General features: G+C 40.7%; 1 protein-coding gene across 1 annotated transcript in view; it reads left to right on the forward strand.

Annotated features, from left to right (window-relative positions):
* The first annotated feature begins 20,551 nt into the window (after positions 1 to 20,551).
* Positions 20,552 to 23,077, forward strand: part of CRYBG1 (crystallin beta-gamma domain containing 1) — a 200,362-nt gene continuing 197,836 nt past the window's right edge. The window contains exon 1 of the mRNA XM_049092426.1: positions 20,552 to 20,781. Within this exon, the coding sequence (XP_048948383.1) occupies positions 20,612 to 20,781 (170 nt within the window). The 5' untranslated portion in view covers positions 20,552 to 20,611. The remainder of the gene's footprint in view (positions 20,782 to 23,077) is intronic.

Below are 23,077 nucleotides of genomic sequence, written 5' to 3' on the forward strand. Positions count from 1 at the left end.
TTCACTAACCTCCTCCCTTTGAAATTTAGAATTTCCTCCAATCATAAATATAGGCCAAAACTGGCGGAGTATTAGCAATACTTGTAACTTGTCACTGATGGAAACATAGGGAGAGTCAACTGACATTGCAGTTGACTCATATTCTTGAAATAATGTTCACATGTATCACTACTTTGAAATTAGGTATTAGGAATTAGGTATTATTAAGTAGGTATTAGGCCCACTGTATCATTTATTGCATTAATAAAGAAACATTCTATAACACAAAGTTGCTTTGGGGATATTTGCATAATTTTACATGACTGTAATCAGGTATCTTTGTAATAATACATATGTTTGTGCATTTTAATGCATTTTTCTGAGAAAGATTCCATAGACTTCACCAGACTAAGGGATCTACTGCAAAAATAAGAATAAATAAATAAGATTAAGAATCCATGTTCTAGGCAAAGGAAACAGAAGAGGCAGCAAGTGTAAATGAGGAGGACTTGTTCAAGATTTCTATTACCAGTGCTGTCTTTTCTTCCTCCTGACTCTAAATTCTTTCCACTTGTCTCCTCTTACTCACTTACTGACACTACCCTGGCTTGGGGCCCCTGTCCATCTGACCTTCCTCCAATCCATTTCCCACACTTCCACCAGAACATTCTCTATCAAATGCTACAGGGAAGGAAAATTTTTTCCTTTCTAGTTCTCCAGCTGGACTAAAATTTACATGAGGAAAATTAACAGGAGGAAAAAACCAAAGTCTCATTATGTATGCATGGAGATTAAATCATGAAGTTGAAAAAAATAAATAAATAAATCATGAAGTTGAGACCTAAAGAAATGACCACGCAGACAATTCTTACACTTTTTTTTTTGACAAAGAAACAATAAATTAATGAGGCATTGACAGGATAAAGAAAACAGGTGTTTGGGGGTTTCAATAAATAGGAATTCTAACTAGAGTTTGGGCTTAGGTGGTAGATTAGCAAAAAAGTGACAAGGTTGGTTTCTGTAGCTTTCTTTGAGTCTCCTACCTCTGGTGACAAGGCTGTCTTTTTACTTCTTGGCACGGAGAGCATATGTTTTATATGGAAGATTTCCTGCTTTCAAGGAGGGCAGAGGAGGGTCTGAGTGTCCCTGCACTAGTTGCCTCCCAGGTAACTTCAAATCAAAATAATCAGTGCGCTATTATGGTACATTTTGGGTGGCCTGCCCTCAACCCCTACAATGTTAATAATATGCCACTGTTATTCAGGTTGAAGAGGATAAGGAGAACCCAACCTGCTTGACCTTTATTTGTGGCTTTCTATGGGCCCCAAGGCACCTCTGTGGAACCAGTGGGATCCCTGAGACAGATCTGAAAACCCCTGGCCTGAAAGAGCACATGTGGCTTTGAACACCCTCTATGGATGGTTCAACACCTCTCCATCTTCATCTCCTACCATGTGTTCTTGGGCTCTGTCCTCCAGCCTCCCTGAAACACTTTTCATGCTTCAAAAATGTCCTGTCCCTTTCGTCTCTGGGGCTACAAGCAAGCTATTTCCTCTGCCTGGGACACTACCCACTGCTCCTTTTTCCTGATTAATTCTGACTTACTTGCTAGGTATCTCTTCTTTTGGGAAGTCTCTACTCCCTTGGGAATGGCCAGAGTACACCTCCTATGTGCTGCCCTAATATTCTGTATTTACCTTCATTTTATCATTGTTTATTTTATTTTATTTTAAATTTAAATCCAATTTATCAACATATAGTATAATACCCAGTGCTCATCCCATCAAGTGCCCTCCTTAGTGCCCATCCCCCAGTCACCCCTTTCCCCCTATTATTAAGTATTAATAGACTCTTCACAAGTGTGTGTTTCACAAAATACTTCACTCTCTTTTCTGGTTGGCACCGAGCCTTTACTTGCTGTTCAATTCCCCGCACAGTGCCTGACAGGTAGTGGGCATTTGGAGGCTCACTATTTACTGGTGAGATGAATAAGTGAATGAAGCCAAAATCATTGTGGGAGGTTTATCAGGGCAAGCCTTGGAAACCAAGATAAGGAATTTGGGTTTTATCCTGTGGACTAGAATTTTTCAAATTGTAAATTATGACCTATTAGTAGATTATGAGGTCAATTTAGTGGTTTGCAGTACTTGTTTTTGTGTGGAATCGATTTTCTAGAACAGAATACAATAGCATAAAACAGAAGAAGCATAAAACAGAAGATATCAGAGTGCATCACAAGTAGCAAGAGTAAATTTTTCTCATAAAACTTCTACTTCAGATATGTATATTGTGCATATACATGCATCTCCTATGTAAGTATGTGTGCATTGTGTTGTGATGTAGAATTTATTTTTTCCTGTGAACCTTCCTTCAGGAGGGTTCTGAAGCTCCTGCTGTAACCACAGAGGAGCCATTGAAGGGTCTCAATTAAGGACATGATATGATCAGAGCTGTGATTTGGAAGCTTCCTCAAACCACAACATGAAGGGTATTTTGACAGAGATGCATCTGGAGGCAATGGGAGCAAATGACTACTTCTCAGTCAACTGAGAAACGATGAAAAAGATAGCGGTGGGATGGGAAGGAGAAATAGTTACTGATTAGATGGAGAGTGTGGGGCTGGGGGGCTGGGATTTTAGTTAATGTTCACACCAGATGGCATACAAAACAGAGCTTGCTGAGAAGAATCCTTGTGGAAATTTCTGGTAACATCTAAAGAGATCTATAATTTGAAAGAGAAGTCCAGACTGAAGGCATTTTTTTTAGTGAATCATTTATCACTTGTGTTAGTCTGGATCCTGCCCGAAGCAGATGCCAAAGTGATATTAAACTTGCAAAGATGCTATTAGGAGAAATTTCTATGATAGAAAATGAGGAGGGGGACAGGGAGGGTTGGGAGGGCCATCAGTCAGCTAGTGCAGCCTAAGGAAGGTGCAGCAAGGAATATCGAAGAATCCTCAACCCAAAGTCATCTATCAGAGGAGCGGGTGTCTCCCAGGATCAGGACTGCCTTAGAGTCTGGGCCACACTTTCTCATTGGCCTTGGCCACAAGCAGCATGTGAGAAACGTGGATTTCAGAGTCCACCCTGGGCCCTTGGTCAACTACTTTCACTCACACATAAAGTTCCTTGAGGTGTATTCTCCTGGCCGCCACTACACTTCAGTGAACAAATACTGTTGTTTAATGCATATACATCAGTGTAAATACAAGTTCAATTTTGTACCTGCGCTCTCAGTCAAGAAATTCTGGGGGTGCCCGGGGCAGCTTAGTCAGTTAAGCATCCAACTCGTGGTTTCAGCTCAGGTTGTGATCTCATGGGTCACGAGACTGCACCCTGAGTTGGCCCCACAATCAACAGGAGCCCCTCCCTCAACTCATGCGCTTGCACTCTCTCTGTCTCTCAGCTAAATAAATAAATAAATAAATAAATAAATAAATAAATAAATAAATAAATAAATCTAAAAAAAAAATAGATGGAAGGCTTTCTGAAGGGCTTTGTCCTTCCTGGTGACAATTTCAGACCACTCCTCTTCCCTTTTCGATTTCTCTTTCATTCCTGGCACTCATTTACTAGGTATTTAGGAATTAATAGTTAAACCTGTTCATCATGAATTGCTTTGACCTTACTTTTGTTACCTACATATCATAGCCTGATATTCACTTAGAAAGCAGAATGTTGTTTTGTGAGCTAATGCTTTCTCCTCTACTTACCTTTGGGCAACTCTCTTCTGCTACTACTCCTTGCCCACTTATTCCTAGACTAAGTCAAATTCCTATCCTGTCCTTCTGATTTGGGCATAATCTCATCTGGGTATGGAGTCAGTGATGGGAAGAAGGGAAGATTAAGGAGAGGCACAGCATGAGGTTAAGAATCCCAAGCCAGTTGAAAGTCTAACCCTCAGCACCTGAGAATGTAACATTATTTGGAGATAAGGTCTTTAAAGATATGATTACGTTAAAATGAGTTCTTTAGGGTGGGCCTTAATTCACTATGACTGGTATCCTTATTAGTAGAGAAGAGTAGGACACAGACACATGGATGACATGTGAGTATCCAATGAGAAGGCAGCCATGAGAGACCTTGGATAGAACTGACCTGCTGACCCCTTGATCTTGAAAAAACAATCAAACGAACAAGCAAAAACTGGAATTAGAGCCTTACTATCAATTAGCTGTGTAACTGAAGGCAAGTTATTTAACTTTTCCAAGCTTCATTCCTCTTACCTGTAAAAGAAGAACAACAATAATTGCCAATTGCCATCTCCATAGGACTGCTGTAAGTAATAAGTGGAATATACAAACATGTAACACATAGCATGGTGCCTGGCATATAGTAAGCACTCAATAAAGATTAACTATAATAATTATTAATATCGTTACTTTTACCTCACTGCTTTTAAATTGTCTCACCTGTTATTTTAATGCTCTTTTAAAAAAAAAAATGTAGGGCAGCCCTGGTGGCGCAGCGGTTTAGCGCCGCCTGTGGCCCAGGGCCTGATCTTGGAGACCCAGGATCAAGTCCCACGTCTCCCTGCATGGAGCCTGCTTCTCCCTCTGCCTGTGTCTCTGCCTCTCTCTCTCTCTCTGGGTCTCTGTGAATAAATAAATAAATTCTTTAAAAATAATAATAAAATAAAATAATAAAAAAAATGTAAAGTAATCTCTACACCCAACAAGGGGCTTGAACTCACAACCCTGAGATCAAGAGTAGCACACTCCCTACACTGAACCAGCCAGGTGCCCCTCTCTCACCTGTTTTTCTGTCAAATTATTAATTATAATTAAAACTTTCCTAAAATATTTCCTATTCGCCAAATCTCACATAGAATAGTTACTGGTTTGCTTTATTTCTGTTTGGGGGAGGCTTTGGGGGGGCATTTTTATAGTCTGTATAATTTGCAAATGGCAGAAAACTCAACCAAGATAAAGGCGTATTGGTTTTCACATTAGAGACCTAAAGGTAGGTAGCGAGGGCTAGGGTAGTGGTCCATGGTGGTATCGTTGTCCCAGGATGCTTCTATCTTCCTGCCCCACCTTCCTTTGGGCCATATAAGATGGATTTGGCTTCTTTGGCATAACATCCACATCAGGAGAAAAGAAGAAAAGAAGATGAACAGGATGGAAGTGTGAGACTTTCTCCTCTTAAATGTTTACTATTTTATTTAAGGAGGCAAACCCACCCCAGGGGCATGTACCTTTATCTCATTGGCCAGATGGTGTCAGATGGATGCCCCTGGTGGGAAGAGAGACTGGAATATCAAGTATTTTTAGTTGGGCACACTTCTTACTTCATATATAATCTGGGTAATGTTTTAAAGAAGGGAAAATGGATATTGGAGTGGAAAATTAACTATGTCTGCTACATGATCTCAGTTAATTCTACTTTTTTTAGAAAAATATTTTATTTATTTATTTGTTTATTTAGGGGAGCAGAGGGGAGTAGGGGGAGAGAGAATCTCAAGCAGACTCCACAGACTCCACACTGAGTGCAGAGCCCAACTCGTGGCTTGACTTCATGACCTGAGATCATGACCTGAATTGAAATTGAGTCAGATGCTTAACTGAGCCACCCAGGCACCTCATCACATAATTCTACTTTTTAAAAATGACAATCTGGAGTGTCTAGCTGGCTCAGTAGGAGAAGTGTGTGACTCTTGATCTTAGAGTTATGAGTTCAAGCCCCATGTTGGAGACAGAGATTACTTAAAAAAAAAAATCTTATAAAAAAGTGACAATCTGTTTCAGACCTGATACCATGGGTTTGAATCTAGAATTCAATAACTTGGGTATTGGGTACATTATAGCCAATGTCAATTCAGTGAGAGAAAAATCAATGACACTGATATTCACATTGAATTGACTATTTCATTTAGACAGAACAATTAGCCCACATTGATATAGATTGCTCTGGATACTAAATATAGAAACTCACGGCCTAGCTTGTCTCACATATAAATTACAACTATCAAGTTAAGCAGCATTTGAATCTGATTGCTTAAACAATTAAGCTACTATTATTATGCTATTACTATAGTGTACAAACTTATATTCTGAATTCTGAGTAGGGAAACCAACCTATACAGTCCATTGCTTATGTATTATCTATATTTTACTCACCTGCCTCAAATCCTTTTTCAGAACGTGGAAAATATGAATTAAAAATCCAGAAATACATAGTTCATGCAAGTTAGTAAGCATTGCAAACGAGAAAAAAAAATTATTTCCATTTCTTCATATAATAATTATATCCTCTCTTGCAATGTCCTCACTCACCTGGAAGAATTATCTAATGATCTTGATTTATTATGGAAGGACAGTGGTTAACTTGTGTGGTATGTAGATCTATCTTGTCTTAGTTGCAGGATGGGATCTCATCTAAGCAATTTGAATGTTTCAATAAATAAGGTATAGGTGTTGTCCTGACTAGTTATTTAGGCCACAATAGGAAGAAAGGAGGAGGAGGAGTGGACTAAGGTGCAGCCAAGGAGTAGGGGAAAATAAAATGTATTCATTGTATTCATTAGATTAGTAAGCTAATGATAAAAGAATAAAAACTTACATCAAAGCAGCAACTTCTTTATTTTTTCCTCAAACCATTGGCTATTTATTAGTCTTCTGTGTTAAATTCCTAAAGGATATTTTGGGTCCTACATAGCACTTAGCAGTGCCCTGAGCTATGCTTACTGACTGACTGAGGATGCATATATTAAAATCCCAGTGTTAGCTCTCAATTTTCAGTAAATTCCCTTTATAGTCAAAATGAATTATTTGAATTAAGGCCATTATCTTAAAGATATAACTATAAGGTTGGATGACCTTTTTATTTTTTATTTTTTATTTTTTGGATGACCTTTTTAAACAAACATAATGGAATATAAAAAATTGAAACTCCAAAAGACAACATACTTGTTGAACAATATGAAATTGCTCAGAGCATCAACAAAACTCTTTTGCAATTGTCTTTTTTTAAAAGCTTTATTTATTTATTCATTCATTTATTTATTTATGATAGACATAGAGAGAGAGAGAGGCAGAGACACAGGAGGAGGGAAAAGCAGGCTCCATGCTGGGAGCCTGACGTGGGACTCAATCCCAGGACTCCAGGATCGTGCCCTGGGCCAAAGGCAGGCACCAAACCCCTGAGCCCCAGGGATCCCTTGCAATTGCCTTTAAAACAAGTTAAAGAAATGCACAAGAAAAACAATTCATATTATTTTATAAATACAGCTAATTTTTATACTCTCCCCTCTGGAAAAAAAAAACGAAAAAACAAAAAAACAAGAAACACCAACCTACTTGGACCATCTACATTATTCACCATTTTTGGCTTTAGATAACTCATTTGTGTTAAAAAAAAATTTGTCTTTGGAGGAAAATTTGCCATCATTAAATGTACTGAAATAAAGATGATGTATGATCATTCTAACACATTAAATCTCCATATTGAGAAACTAAATTCTGTACCCAGGCCTTATTTATGTAGTGAGTACTGTTTATAATTAACTAATAACCCTCATTCTCTAGGCATTCTTAAGTTTGTTCAAGCTTTAATATTAAATATACAAATTAAGGAGAGAATGTGTCTCCTAGGATTCAAAGTCGGTTAATGGCAGTGATGTTTGTAGCATAACCAGACACCATAGAGGTTGGGTTGGATGTAGATTTCAGGATAACTAAATTTTGTGACCACAAACAAACATCTAGGTACAAAAACATGTGTTGAATATGGATATATAATTAGCTCAAAGCAACATATTTGGCTTTATCGGTCCACTCTTTGATAAAATATAATAGATTTAAAGGCGTTTGCAAAAGAGTTTTGTTGATGCTCTGAGTAATTACATTATTGTTTGACAAGTGTGTAGCTTTCCAGGGTTTCAAAAACTTTGAGGAAGGACAATGTATTTTATATTCCATGTTTTAAGGATTGTTAGCTTATATCTTTCTAAAACAGACTAGGGGGATCCCTGGGTGGCGCAGCGGTTTGGCGCCTGCCTTTGGCCCAGGGCGCGATCCTGGAGACCCGGGATCGAATCCCACGTCGGGCTCCCGGTGCATGGAGCCTGCTTCTCCCTCTGCCTGTGTCTCTGCCTCTCTCTCTCTCTGTGACTATCATAAGCAAATAAAAATTAAAAAAAATAAAAATAAAAAAAAATAAAACAGACTAGGATTTAGCTGTTAACTAATTAATTAGTTGTTTCCTACAGCTTGAGGCTGACTTCATGCAAGGGTGTGATAAAGGTGGCTCTGACTCTTTGGCTGACCTCTGGCTTCTGCTGCTTTTTCAGTTCTGCAACTCTTGGTAGAGAGGGTTTTGGAAATCAGGAAGACCAGAGGAGAACCAGGGTCTAGTTACAGCTACCATCTTGTCAGAACTCTAAATAAAGCCATAATGCAGATAATCATTTTATCGGTGAAACTTCATGAGAAGCCACACGAGGACAGAAAATATCTGGGTGTGACATGTCAGGCAGGCACCAACTCCTAAATTTTATCCTAGAGTATTTCTAGATACAAGTGACTAATGGAGTCCTTAATTTTAAAATGAAGTTAAAACTCAGACCAAGCAAGTATTTACGGCCGTATCAATGAACCAAAAATGTACTCGCCTTAATCCTGTGTAAAAGGAAAGTGTAATTTGACATAACATTTATCTTGCAATTTCATTTACTATATTCTTGGTATTTTCTAAAGGTTCACTTTAATTTCCTCTTGTTGTCACAGCATTAGGGTCTTTTCATTATGTAACAAAATGGGAAATTCAATGCTGAACAAATGGAGTACCATAATTAATAATGGCATACCGAGTACTTGAATCATGAGATTTAGAGTTGACAGATCTTGGGTGGTGTCCAAGCTCTGCCACCTATAGTGTAACCCCACCTAAATTACTCAATTGCACTTTGCCTTAGTTTTCTTCCTTCTAAAATAAGAATGGTAAATATGAATACCTAAAAAAGTAGCTAGGAGGATTAAACAATATATGTAAAAGGGACATAAGAGGATGTTTAGGGTGATGGAAATTCTCTGTGTCATGATCGTGATGATAGTTACACAACTAAATACAGTTGTTAAAATTTACAGAATTAGGGATGCCTGGATGGCTCTTTGGTTGAGCGTCTGTCTGCCTTTGGTTCAGGTTGTGATCCCAGGGTCCTGGGATCTAGTCCCGCATTGGGCTTCCCCGCAGGGAGCCTACTTCTCTCTCTGCCTCTCTCTGTGTCTCTCATGAATAAATAAATAAATAAAATCTTTAAAAAATAAATTAAATTAAAATTTGCAGAACTATACGCCAGAAAGGTAGGAATTTTACTGAATGTCAGGTATGCTTCAATAAATCTGACTTTAAAAAATAAAATAATAAAAACTTAAAATGCACGTAAAGTATTTACCACAGTGTTTGACACTTAGGAAGCTTTTAGTAAATGATTGCTTTATGGGGCCATATTGAAATTATGAAAAATTAATTCTTCCATGGCCATAGAAATAAGTTCTCTCCATAGTTACTAGATTCTTTCATGTTGGTGTACTGAATTGGAGATGAAATCCAATATTCCTCATGTTTCTCTTCCGCTCTCTAAATGTTAAAGGAAAGCAAAAAAGGAAGAGTGAAATTGAACAGTTGAATGTTCTCATTTAACAAGGATCCTGTATAATCCCACTGGGGGTCCCTTCAATGGCATGCAGAGACACATAGAAAAGATCCTGGTATTTCCCCAACTTAAACGCTTTGTCCATTCATTCACTCCCCAAATACTTATTGGGAAATATGCATACATCAAGGACTTGCTAGATTCTGGGAATACATTTGGGATTAGAGGGAAACAATCCTCCCCCCCACCTCGTGAAACAATCTTATGAGAGAAGCAGACTTCAACCAGAGAATTACCAAATTAATATCAAGTCACAGAAATAAATGTAAAAAGTCATCTGACTTGGAAACATTCACACCAAAGAATAGCTGACTGAGATTCAGCAGAGATGAGAATAAACAAAGAATTTTCTTTTTCAAACCAAGGTATTGGACAGAATCATGAAAGAGATAATCCAAGTGCTAGGGAACTTCTTTTTCAGTTTTGAGTTCAAATCATATGGTCTATAGACTCTTGAGGATATTTACTATGGATTTATATTAGATGATGGTATTATATCAATGTTACATTTTCTGAGTGTGGCAATTATATTATGGTTCTGTAGAAGATTATCCCTGTATCTAGGAAACACACTGAAGGATTTATGGGTAAAGCATCTTGATGTCAGCATATTATTTCCAAATAATGCAACAAAACAAATGTTGAATTACATATAAAAGAGAGAGAGAGAAAAATAATTAAAAGTGGCAAATTTTTAATAATTGGCGAGCCAGAGTGAAAGGGTGTTCACTGTATTTTTCTCTCTCTCTCCCTTCCTCTTTCCCTTCCACTTCCATTTCCATTCCTTTGTGCTATTTTGTCATATCTTTTACTTTTAAATATGCCATAAACTTCTCAGTACATCGCTAATATTTTTACTCTAAACAGTCAACTCTCTTTTAAAATTTTTAAAAAGAGGGCAGCCCCGGTGGCGCAGCGGTTTAGCACTGCCTGCAGCCTGGGGTATGATCCTGGAGATCCAGGATCGAGTCCCACATCGGGCTCCTTGCATGGAGCCTGCTTCTCCCTCTGCCTGTGTCTCTGTCTCTGTCTCTCTCTCTCTCTGTGTCTCTCATGAATAAATACATGAAATCTTAAAAAAAACAAAAAACTTTCCTTTAAAAAAAAAGATTTAAAATTTTTAAAAAGATTTTATTTATTGACAGAGAGACAGAGTGCAAGCAGAGGAGTAGCAGAGGGAGAGGGAGAAGCAGGCTCTCCACCCAACAGAGTCCGATGTGGGGCTCAGTGTGAGGCTCGGTCCCAGGACCCCAGGATCATGACCTGAGCCGAAGGTAGATGCTCAACCACTGAGCCACCCAGGTGCCCTAAGATTTTTTAAATGAGAACGAAAGGCCTTTTGTAGGTACCTAAATATTTATCATTTCTAGTACTTTTTCATGCTTTCATATAGATCCAAGTGCTGTCTGATATCATTTCCTTTAGCTGAAGAACTTCTTTTAATATTTTTATTTTTTATAATGCAGGTCTACTGGGGATGTATTTTCTCAGTTTGTTTTTCTCTAAATGTATCTTCATTTTCAAAGAATATTTTTATTGGATAAAAAAAGTCCTAGGTGGATTTTCTTTTCCTTTTTGCACCTTTTTTAAAAAATGAGTTTTATTTATTTGACAGAGAATGACAGCGAGCACACACAAGCAGGCAGAGAAGAAGGGAGAGGGAGAAGCAGGCTCCCCACTGAGCATGGAGCCCAGTGTGGTACTTGATTCCAGGGCCCTGGGATCATGACCTGAGCCAAAGGCAGATGCTTAACCAACTCAGCCACTCAGGCACCCCTCTTTCTGTATTTTATTTTTCTTTCTGCACTTTAAAGACATTCTCTTGTCTTCTGACTTGCCAACAAATTGTATTCACTTTTTTTTTTTTGTATTCACTTTTATTTCTGTTTCCCATGCACAATGTATTTATTGTGTTTTTGTTACTGGTGTTTTCCTGACTGCTTTCAAATTATCCTATTTATCCCTGGTCTTCAGAAAATGTATTATGATGTGGTTTTCTTTGTGTGTATTCCACTTGAGATTCACTAAGCTTTCTGGATCTGTGGATTTATAATTTTTTAAATTTGGAAAAATATTGCCTTGTTTTCTTCAAATTTGTTTCTCAATCTCCTCCCCCACGCACCCTCCCCTGCCCCCACTCTGAAACTGCAATAACACCTTCACAGACCACTTGATATTATCCCAGAGTTCACCAAGGCTTTTCTCCCCCTCCCTCCTTTTTACCTCTTCCTCTTTTCTTTTCTCCCTTCCATCCTTCCTTTCTTCTTTTATTTTTCTTTTATACAGAAACTATCTGGAGACTTTCTATTGCTATCTCTTCAAGTTCACTGATTATTTCCTCTGCAGTGAATCATCTACTGTTAATCACATCCAGTGACATTTTTTGTTTGTTTTTTAATTTTGAATATGACATTTTTTCACCTTTAAACATTTTGTTTGCTTCTTCTCTGTATTGTCCTTTTCTTTCATTATGTTCATGTTTTCCTTTAAATTTTTGGGCATATTTATAATAATTGTTTCAAGTCCTTGTCTATTATTTCCATCATCTCTTTCATTTCTGGATGATTTTCTATTGATCGAATTTCCCCCTGCTTACTTACCTATTTCTTTATCTGTGTAGTAATTTTTATTGGATATGGAGCATTTTAAATTGTACTTTGTTGAGTGCTAATTTTTTTATTGAAGTAGAAGTGGCATACAATATTATATTTTCAGATGTACAACATAGTCATTCAACAATTATATATATTACAAAATGATCACCATCATAAGTGTAGTTATCATCTATCACCATACAAAGTTATTATAATATTATTGACTATATTCCCTGTGCTATAATTTCATCCCCATGATTGACTGATTGATTAATTTTTTAAAAGATTTTATTTATTTATTCATGAGAGACACACACAGAGAGAGAGGCAGAGACACAGGCAGAGGGAGAAGGCTCCATTCAGGAAGCCCAATGTGGGACTTGATCCCAGGACCCTGGGTACCACGACATGAGCCAAAGGCAGACGCTCAACCACTGAGCCACGCAATTGCCCTGTTTTGTTTTTTAAAGTCCACATATAAGTAAAATTATATGGTATTTATTTTTCTCTGACTTGTCTCACTTAGCATAATACCTTCTAGGTCCAGCCATGTTGTCGCAAATAGCAAGATTTCATTCCTTTTTATGGACTAAGAATATTCCAGTGTGTGTATATACCACATATTCTTTGTCCATTCATCTATTGATGGACACAGGTTACTTCCATATTTTGGCCTTTGTAAATAATGCTGCAATAAACATAAAGGTGTATGTATTTTTTCAAATTAGTGTTTTCATTTTCTTCAGGTAAATACCCAATAGAGGAATTGCTGGATTGTATGGTATTTCTATTTATAATATTTTGAGGCATTTCTGTATTGTTTTCCATAGTGGCTACACCAATTTACATTTCCATCAACAGCGCATGAGGGTTGCCTTTTCTGTTGACTGCTAAATTTTGTTTTCTTCTTCCAAAGAGTTTCAGATTTTTTTTCCTGGGATGTGGCTAAGTTACTTATAGGTCAGTCTTCCTGCAAAGAGTGTTGGGCTTTGGGGTCCCTGAGTGGCTCAGCAGTTGAGCATCTGCCTTCGGCTCAGGTCGTGGTCCTGGGGTCCTGGAATCCAGTCCCACATCAGGCTCCCCACAGGGAGCCTGCTTCTCCCTCTGCCTATGTCTCTGCCTCTCTCTGTGTATCTCTCATGAATAAATAAAATCTTTAGAAAAAAAAAAAAAAGGATTGTTGGGCTTTGTCTTGTTAAATTACTTGTGGATCAGTGTGATGCTTTTAGGCTTGTTTTTAAGCTGCTTCTTTTTTTTTTTTTTTTTTTTTTTTTTTTTTTTTTTTTTAGAGTGGATTCTCAGTAGACTTCGCTTTGAATGAGGTATAGCCCTTCTATCATCTCTATTGAATACCTAGGTATTCAATGAGGACTCATCACTTTGGCTTGTTAGAATTTGAACATCTCCCAGTCCTGTGTGAGCTCTGGAAATTATTCAGCTGATTGGTTGTTATTTGCTTTTTGCCCACTTTGTGGAATTTCATCTTATACATGCATAGATTAGTATTGAGCAACAAATTCAAGGGATTCCCTAAGCATATTTCTTGATTTTTTTTTCTGTCCAACAGTTGTTTCTACAATTCTCTGCTCCACAAAAACCAGCCACTTTAGCCTCCTTAAAATTCAACCTCTGCCTCTCAACTGAGTAAAAACTGCTTTGCACCTCTTAGGAACATTCACCTTCTGAGGCCTTCCAGAAAGCGCCTCCAGCCAGAAAGCAAGGTCAATTGTAGTGCTTACCTCATTTGTTTTCTTCTCATGGATCATAGTCCTACACTAGCCATTGCCCCAGTATCTGCATACAGTATATTTTTTTTTCATTTATTTTGTTCTGGCTGCTAGCTGTTTATGGTGAAGGGTCAGTCCTGTTCAAGTTACTACATTATGGTCAGAAGAAAAATTTCCTTCATTGTTCTATTTTGAGATTTTTCTATATGTGTGATATTTTTCAAAATAAAACATTTTGGTGGGGGGGGCAGTAGCGGAGTACGTAGCTAAGGATGGAGGATCCTAGTAGCGGAAATTCTCATTTTGGTGGTTTTGGTATCTAGTTGACCCCCATGTCTGAAGGTTCCAGGCCACAAGAAAAGACCCTAGACTCAAAAGAAATTGAAAGTAAGCTCAGGTCCTCCAGGATCTCAATTTCTCCACTCAATCCTTCTGGAACTGAGTGATGGGGAGAAGGCAAGAAGAATTGGTTCCTGGTCTTACTGCATCCCTTTTTTTTTTTTTTTTTTAATAACACTTAATACATCATCTCATAGAAACAGTTTTACAAACGGTAGTAGAAGATCCGTGGGCAAACCCACACAGTCAGCACTGTTAATGAGGGAATTATGTTCTATGGCTTTGCATTACAATAAGGTATTTGGGCTCTGCCAGATGTTAAATTAACTCCTGTGGGCTAGTCTATGAAGTGGCCCTCTAACTAAATCTGTTTCTGAGAAAATTTATTCCAAATTTCAAATAACTAACTTACAAAGTATAGCTCATTTGTACTTGGAAACTTCATGACTATGACTTGACCTAAATAGTAGTTGAAGGGAACAGATCTTAATCCTCTAGTATCTGGTTAACTTTCTATTATTTATTGCTGTGTGACAAATTGCCCCAAAATTACATGGCTTAATTGAACACTATCTTTCTGATATAGTACAAGTGAACTATAAAAATGGTTGATATTAAGGCCAGTTTGCGCATTCCCTGTTGCATCTATCTAAAGGATTTTTAAGTAGATTTTAATTCATGTAGTTCGGGTAAACACTTTACAAACTGCTTTGGGCTAAGGTGCATTTTATTATTAAGTAGTTTGACTATAATTGAATCTTTATGTGGTAGTTTAGGATTTTCCCACTGCTTCCATTCATTGTACATCTGTGAGGTTAAAATAAAATGGTGATTGCAACTGAGTTGGCTGTTTATTGGCCTAATGCCAGGTTGCTGTTTTTTTTTTTTTCTCTCTCTCTCTAACAAATATTTTTAGACAAAAAAACACTAGTGACTTAAAGCAACATTTAGTTGGCTCATGATTCTGTTGGACAGTTTTAGTCTGGGACAACCTCTACTACTCTCTGATAGTCTCTGATCTGTCAGGGACCAGTTGGTGATTTAACTAGGGGCTGACTAGTCCCAGATGGTCTCAACTCATATTTGTGATGACTATCTATACCTGTTGGCTGGGGCTGATGGGGGTGACTCGGCCACACACCTCTCATCATCTAGCAGGCTAATCTAGTCATTAGCAGCAAGATTCCAAGAGAAGCAAGGAGGAAAGCCCCATGTGCAAGCTGTTTTCGAGTGCTGCTTGCATTATTTGTGCTAATGTTTCTGGCCAACCCAGGTTTACGGAGTGAGAAAATAGACTCTGCTTCTTTATGGAAAGAGTGGAGAGTTGTGGGTATTTTTACAATCTACCACAATATTAACTTAAATTCAGATAGAAAGTGTAATAGAAGGCTAGAGAAAGAAAAAAAATCACTGTAGGTTAGAAGGAGTTGGCCTCTTGGAGGATGAGGAGAGATTGGAAATGGACCTCAGATTGCTGATAGAGGGAGGGGAGTGCAAGGGGCATTATAAGATAGAGGACCCTACTCTATCCATCTATTAAAATCTTAAAGATAGAAATCACATGACCTTGCCAAGGGGATACACTCTGTACCAGATATCCTCCTACCTCTTCAAGTTAGTGTTACTTAAATGTTAGCATTACTCAGAGTTTTGTCCTTGCTCCACCTTTACCCTTATTCTACACATTTGCCTTGGGTGATCTTATTCAATTCATGGCATGGTCTCCCACCAATTCAATGACATGTAGCTCTGACCTGGAACCTCCAGAACCGTATTTTTCAATGGATTCTTAGAAATCTCTGCTTATATAGCCTCTAAACACTTTAGCCTCAATATGCTCAAAACCAAACTTATTTTTCACTTGTTTTGCTGTTTTTATTTTTAAAGATTTATTTATCCATTCATGAGAGACACAGAGAGGCAGAGACACCGGCAGAGAGAGAAGCAGGCTCCACGCAGAGAGCCCAACGAGGGACTCGTGAGGGACTCGATCCCAGGACTCCAGGATCACATCTTGGGCTGAAGGCGGCGCTAAACCGCTGAGCCACCCGGGCTGCCCCTGTTATGCTGTTTTTAGCTAATGGTTTCACCTCCATCCATTTACCTAACCTGGAAACCTAATTTCGTAGTCATCCTTGATTGCTTCTCCTTCTTCATTTGCCATAATTCCTAATAGCTCCATCTCCTACATATATTTTATAACCATACCCTCCTCTCGATTCCCACCCCCCTGCTTTGGTATGGGCTCCCATCTTTCTCACCTGACCTCTTACAGCAACCTCTTAATGGGTCTTCCTCAAAGAGTAGGGTAACCCTACTAGTTTCTCCCTATTCCATTCCATTCAGGATGCATCTTATAAAACACAAGTCTGTTTATGTCATTCCTCTACTGAAAAATGTAACCTCAGCCCCTATTGCCTACAAAGTAATTCCTTAAAAGCATGGTGTATGAAGCACTTAGCAATCTGGCCCCACCTGATTTTACCATCATCATCTCCTGCCACTCTGCCCCACCCCATCCTCCTTCTCTCCAGTCTCACTTAACTTCTCACTATTTCTCACCAACAACGCAAGCCCTTTCATAATCCTGGGACTTGGCCCATGTTGTTTACCCTTCCTGGATGGCCAGCCCTCTCTTCTCCATCTGGCAAATTCTTACTCATTAGCATAGCTGATTAACCTGTCACTTCCTTGGCTGATGACTTCCCTGAGCCATACAGAGTTAGTCACTTCTGTGTTCTCATAGTCTTTTGCTCTGTGCTATGGCAGTGACCATCTTTCATGCTTTTGGGGGCCTAGACCAAATTTTATGTGCTATGGGGTGTGCTGTGTTTGGCAAGTTTTTAGTCCATTTGAATTCCATCTCTCTGAGGTAAAACCACATTTCCCCTGCAGCTAGGAAGCTGTTAAATGACCCAGGCTCCCCCAATCAGATGTGCCTTCATAAAACTCTTCTTTTAGAAAGGAGCAGTATGTGTATAAGTGGGGGTGAGGTGAAGGCTGATCTTGCATCAAGAGTAATTAAAACAGACCTTTGATTCTTGGGGCAGCAGTAGCAGCACTGCCTGTGTGAAGTCCCTAGTGCTGAGAGGTGAGAGTGGAATTGCCAGACCACTTCTTTGGGGGTGGCTGGACATGTTTAGATTTCAGAGTCTGGCTCTCTGGCTCTGTGGCATATTCTATGAGCCACCTAAATGCTGTGATAAATTAATTTATTGCCCAAACAAGCCTAAGTAGATCTGTTTTTGCAATGACTGAAAAATAGTGAAACACCTTGGTTAGAACACTTACCAAGTTTTATTGTACAAGGTGTAAATAATTTGATGAAGTTGTATTATATTTATATATTATATATATTATATTTAGGTGGCCTGTTTCCCTCATTAGATTCATCACAAGTACTGTATGTTATGCTCCTATGTAGAACTCTGATTTTTTTATATAATATAAAATATAATATATTGTTTATATAATTCATCTAAAAATATATATTGAATGCCTACTCTGTGCCATGCACTGTGCTGGTCACTGGGGATATAATAGTGAAAAAGACACACATGATCTTTGCATTTATAAAATATACAGTCTAAAAGATCTCTGCCTGAAACATTCTAGGTATTCAATTAAGTTAGTATACTAATGTATCTGGTTAATTATTTCAACTAATGGACATTTATGTGCTAAAAATATAAAAATAGATAAGAAATGTTCTTAAGTTTCTCTCAGGCTGATGTGGGACACAGATATGTAAATACATAACATCCATGCAACGTGAACAGTGTGATACCTGAAATATGTTCCAGATTCACTGGTGGCTTAAAGGGAGTGGGTGGCAAGAGGAATTCTGCTTGGAGGAGTCAAGAATGAAAGACTGAATTTCTGAACTTGTAAATATTTGAGTAAATGTGCATAAAACTTCCTCTTTTTCCCTCTTCCTTTTCCCCCTCTGCTTCTCTTTTCTTCCTCTTTGCTTCTCTTCCCCATTCCTTGCTGTTCCCCCTGCCCTTTAAGGGTCAACTCAAGGGCCATTTTTATAATAAATCTTTACTAACGGCTCCTTTTCCTTCCTCGCAAACTCCCAGGCTGGGGTAGTAGTTTCCAAACTCCCATAATGCTTTGTACATTCCTGTACTAATTCTCTTCCCTTTTAATGTATATTATCTATGTATCTGTCAGTCATGCCCAACCCCTGCCACATCAGGGCTGGGCACATAATCAGCATACAAGAAATTCAACAAATGTTTCTTGAGGAAAATATAAATTAAAATTGCAATAAGAAATAAAATTGCAATGAGATACCACTACATCCTCATCAGAATGGCCAAAATAAAAAGGATTGATAATATCAAGTGTTGATGGGCAGCGCGGGTGGCTCAGCGGTTTAGCACCGCCCCCAACCCAGAGTGTGATCCTGGAGACCTGGGATGGAGTCCTACATCGGGCTCCCTGCATGGAGCCTGCTTCTCCCTCTGCCTGTGTCTCTGCCTCTCTCGCTCTCTGTGTCTCATGAATATATAAATAAAATCTTTAAAAAATATATCGAGTGTTGGTGAAGATGTAGAAAAATTGGAGACTCCAAACATTGCTGAAAGGAGTATAAACTGACACAACCATTTTGGGAAATTACTTGGCAAAATTCGCTGAAGCTGAACATAGGCAAATGCTATTACCCAGAGGCTGAAGTCTTGAGTATATATCCAAAAGAAATAAATGTGTATGTCTAAGAAGGTTCATATCAGCTTTATTCTTTTTTTTTTTTAAACAATTTTTATTAAGTAAACTCTATCCCCCTACATGGGACTTGAACTCATGACCCTGGGATCAAGAGTTGTATGCTCTACTGACTGAGCCAGCTGGGTACCCTCAGCTTTATTCTTTATTTAAAATAGTCCCAAACTGGAAACAACCTAAATGTCCAACCAGAGATTGGCTAAAGTAATTGTGGTATATTCATATCACAGCATAGCGTACAATATTTTTTACTCAAAATTAAAAAACTGCTACATTGTAAGACGATAGACGATTCTTGTAGACTAATATTGAGTAAAAGAAAGTGGACACAAGAAAAGCACATATGGTGATTCCACTTATATGAACTTCCAAAAGAAGCCAATTTAATCTCTGGTGATAAAGCTCAGAATAATGGTTATCTCTTATAGAAGGGGGAGATAAGTCACTAGAAGAGGATAGAAGAGAGATTTCTGAAGTTTGGGAAATACTCTGTATTTCTATAATGGATGGTATATTTAAAAGCCACACATGCAGAAGGATTTTCTGGAACAACGTTAACTGCCTTTCATTAAAACCATTTTATACCGGCAACCACATAAATGTTTAAATATGTAAACATTTGAGTTATATACTTATGACCTGTGCATTTGACTTACTGTGTGTAGGCTAGACCGCATAACACTGTAAGTATGAAAAATTAAATAAAAATAAAAGTTCCTTGAATGAATGAGTGAATGGATACATGAATTGGGTCATTAAAGAGAAAAGAATGTATTGCAGTATAAGAGGGACTTGAAATGCACTTAATTCTTGGCTCTTGAGCTCTTTCTACTCCAATAATGCCCCCAAATAATTACTCATCTACTTCCTTTGCTTAAATATTAGTTGCTTTTGCTATTTAATCACAACTGTGAGGTTAAGGAAAGAAAGTCTTTAACAGTAAAGGAGATAATGAGAACCTCGGGACTGGCATTTAATTCACCGCGAGGGACCTATTAAAAGCCCTTTGGGAACTGGGGGGGGGGGGAAATGCCTAATCCCTTCTGTTTTTTTTATCCTTTTGCACGTTATGAGCCGCAGATACAAAGGAATTATTTAGCCCCTGGAGGAGAGGAGTTTTGCCAGAAGGAAGGGGGGCCTCCCAGATGGGACATGGCCCAGCCCACCCGAAGGCCAGGTGGCCCCGCCGCGGGGTGCGCCCCTGCCGCCCTCCTGGCGGGGCTCACGGGGAAGCCCCTCCCCGTGCCCGCCCGACCCGGGCCCACACGCCGCCCGCGCCCCGCAGGCCCCAGGCGCCGCCGCCGCCGCCACCGCCCAGCCCCGGCTCCGAGACGCAGTGCCCGGGGCGCCCGGCAGGGGTCGGGCCGGGCCCCGGGGGCGTGGCGGCGGCACCTGGGGCGCGGGGCGCGCGCCTCCCCTGGCTCGCCCCGGGGCCAACCTGGCCGCGTGCGGACCCGGGGCCGTGCTGCTCGCCCGGCGGCCAGGGGGCGGGCGAGCGGGCGCCCGGGATGTTCCTCCGCGGCGGCCGGGCGGCGGCGGAGCAGGAGCGGGAGCAGGAGCAGGAGCGGGAGGAGGCGCGCGGGGAGATGCCGCTGCCGCCGGCTCGGGGCGACCGCGCGGAGCCCGCGCCGTCCAGGGCCCCCAAGAAGCCCACCGCCTTCCGCATCTGGCGCTCCAGGAGGAAGCAGCGGCCTCCGCCGCCGGCCTGCGGGGTGTTCGTCCCGCACCCGCCGCCGGAGCCCCCCTGCGCGCCCAGGTAAGGCGCGGCCCCCGCCCCCCCCGCCCCCCAGCCGCGCCGACCCCGGGCGCCCTGGCGGCGAGGGCCCGTCTCTCCCGGCGCCCAGAGGGGGCGCAGCGCGGCCTCAGGTTCCGCGGGGCTTCGGCGGCGTCGGCGGCGTCGGCCCGGGCCCCGCACCTGGGAACGTGCGCCCACCTGTGTGGCTCGTGCTCCGACCCCCGTCCACACCCTGCAGCCGCGAGGGAGCGGGACGCCTAGCGGGGATTCTTGCCAGAACGAATGGCAGGGACGCCATCTACCTTGGGGTCATACTTTTTAAAGATTTTTATTTATTTATTTATTTATTTATTTATTTATTTATTTGAGACACAGAGAGAGAGAGAGAGAGAGAGACACAGGCAGAGGGAGAAGCAGGCTCCATGCAGGGAACCATGTGGGACTCGATCCCCGACCCGATCCGGGACTCGATTCGAGACTCGATCCCAGGACTTGATCCCAGTATTCGATACGGGACCCGATCCCAGGATCCGATCCCAGGATTCGATCTGGGACACGATCCGAGACTCGATCCCAGGACTCAACCCGGGACCCATCCGGGACTCGATCCCAGGACTCGATCCGGACCCAATCCCAGGATTCGATTCGGGACTCGATCCTGGGACTAGATCCCGGGCCTCCAGGACCACGCCCAGGGCGGAAGGCAGGCGCTCAACCGCTGAGCCCCCCGGGGAGCCCCCGTACAATGGTTTTGATGGCGGTGCCTTTGCTGTGAAGACCTCCACTCCCCCAGGCCTCCGCTGACCTCAGGGGATCCGAAGGAAGCAGCGAGCGGCAGGCTTGCTTACCCCCATCTTACGGGTGGAGAACCTGAAACCAAACGGTGAATGGCTTGTCCCCGACGGGAATGGGCGTCAGACCAGGGCAGCCCCGGGCAGCCCCTGGTTGTTCAAAATGCGATTGCCACTGCGCTCCTTAAATTTTGATCGAAACTTTGTATTATTCAATTATACTACCTGAATGGATACATCCATTGAACACTGATCAATTTGAAGTACCCATATATTTATGTGGTTTGGAGGTATAGGACATTTTTTATGAAGGGCAGTTGGCAATATCCAGTAAATCCTGCTGCGTGTATTTTTAAACCACACCCTATGAACTATGAGGGCCAGAATAAAATAGTGAAAAAATCTGCATTTTAGATGGATTTCCCTTTTATTTCCAAGAGAGTCTTAATTCTGCAATATGTTTTCATTCGCTTAGTAAAATTTTATTGGGCACCTTCGCTAAGTGCTGGGATTTTAAAGAACAATGAGCATGGTCCCCGAGATCAAAGAATTCTTACTTTCTTGAGGAGACCAACAAGTACACAGTGGGATGAATCCTGTGATAGAAGTTAGCACAGGGGCGCCTGGGGGGCTCAGTGGTTGAGGGTCTGCCTCTGGCTCAGGTTGTGATGCGGGGGTCCTGGGGTGAGTCCCACCTCCGGCTCCCTGCAGGGAGCTCTGCCTAGGTCTCTGCCCCTCTCTCTGTATCTCTTATGAATAAATAAATAAAATCTTTAAAAAGAGAGAGAGAGAAAAAAAAAGAAGTTAGCACAGAGGAGGGGGATCCAGGGAAGCTTCCGGGAGGAGGAATGCTGAAGTAGTTTAATCAGAAAAGGAGAGGAGTCAACAACTTCCCGGTTGAGATTGCTCTGCGAGCATCACCAACACTGGGGAGAGCATGGTACATCCTGAGAAGCACAAGTGGTTCAGGATGGTCCAAGTATGTTTGAGGGGATGGGAGAGGAGTGCTAAGAAAGAAGGCTTTTTATTTTTTCTCATATTTTTTTTTATCAACCCTGGTAATAATTGGTTGTAATAGAACATACTTTTATCTATTGAAAGACTTACTGTGCTTAGTCACCAATTGAAATTTCTTCTTCCTCCTCCTCCTCCTCCTCCTCCTCCTTCTTCTTCATGATTTATCCATTTATTTTAGAGAGGGGGGACACAGAGAGCGTGAGTGGGGGAAGGGGCAGAGAGAGAGAAGCAGATTCCCCACTGAGTGCGGAACCGCCCTCATGGGGCTCCATCCCACCACCTCAAGATCAAGACCTGAGCCAAAATCTAATCCGATGCTTAACTGAGCCACCCAGGTGCCCCCAACTGAAATGTCTTTTAAAAAATGTTACTTAATAATGATGTACCCATCATTGAAGTATTTTTCCTATTACCTCCATAAATAATTTAAACCCTTCTTTGATGTTTTTTTTAATCCGACTTACCCCCATCATTTCCTGTCTATCAAAATGTAATCATACACAGTTATA

Source organism: Canis lupus, chromosome 12, assembly GCF_003254725.2.
Source record: "Canis lupus dingo isolate Sandy chromosome 12, ASM325472v2, whole genome shotgun sequence".
In the NCBI taxonomy this organism is placed as follows: Eukaryota; Metazoa; Chordata; class Mammalia; order Carnivora; family Canidae; genus Canis; species Canis lupus.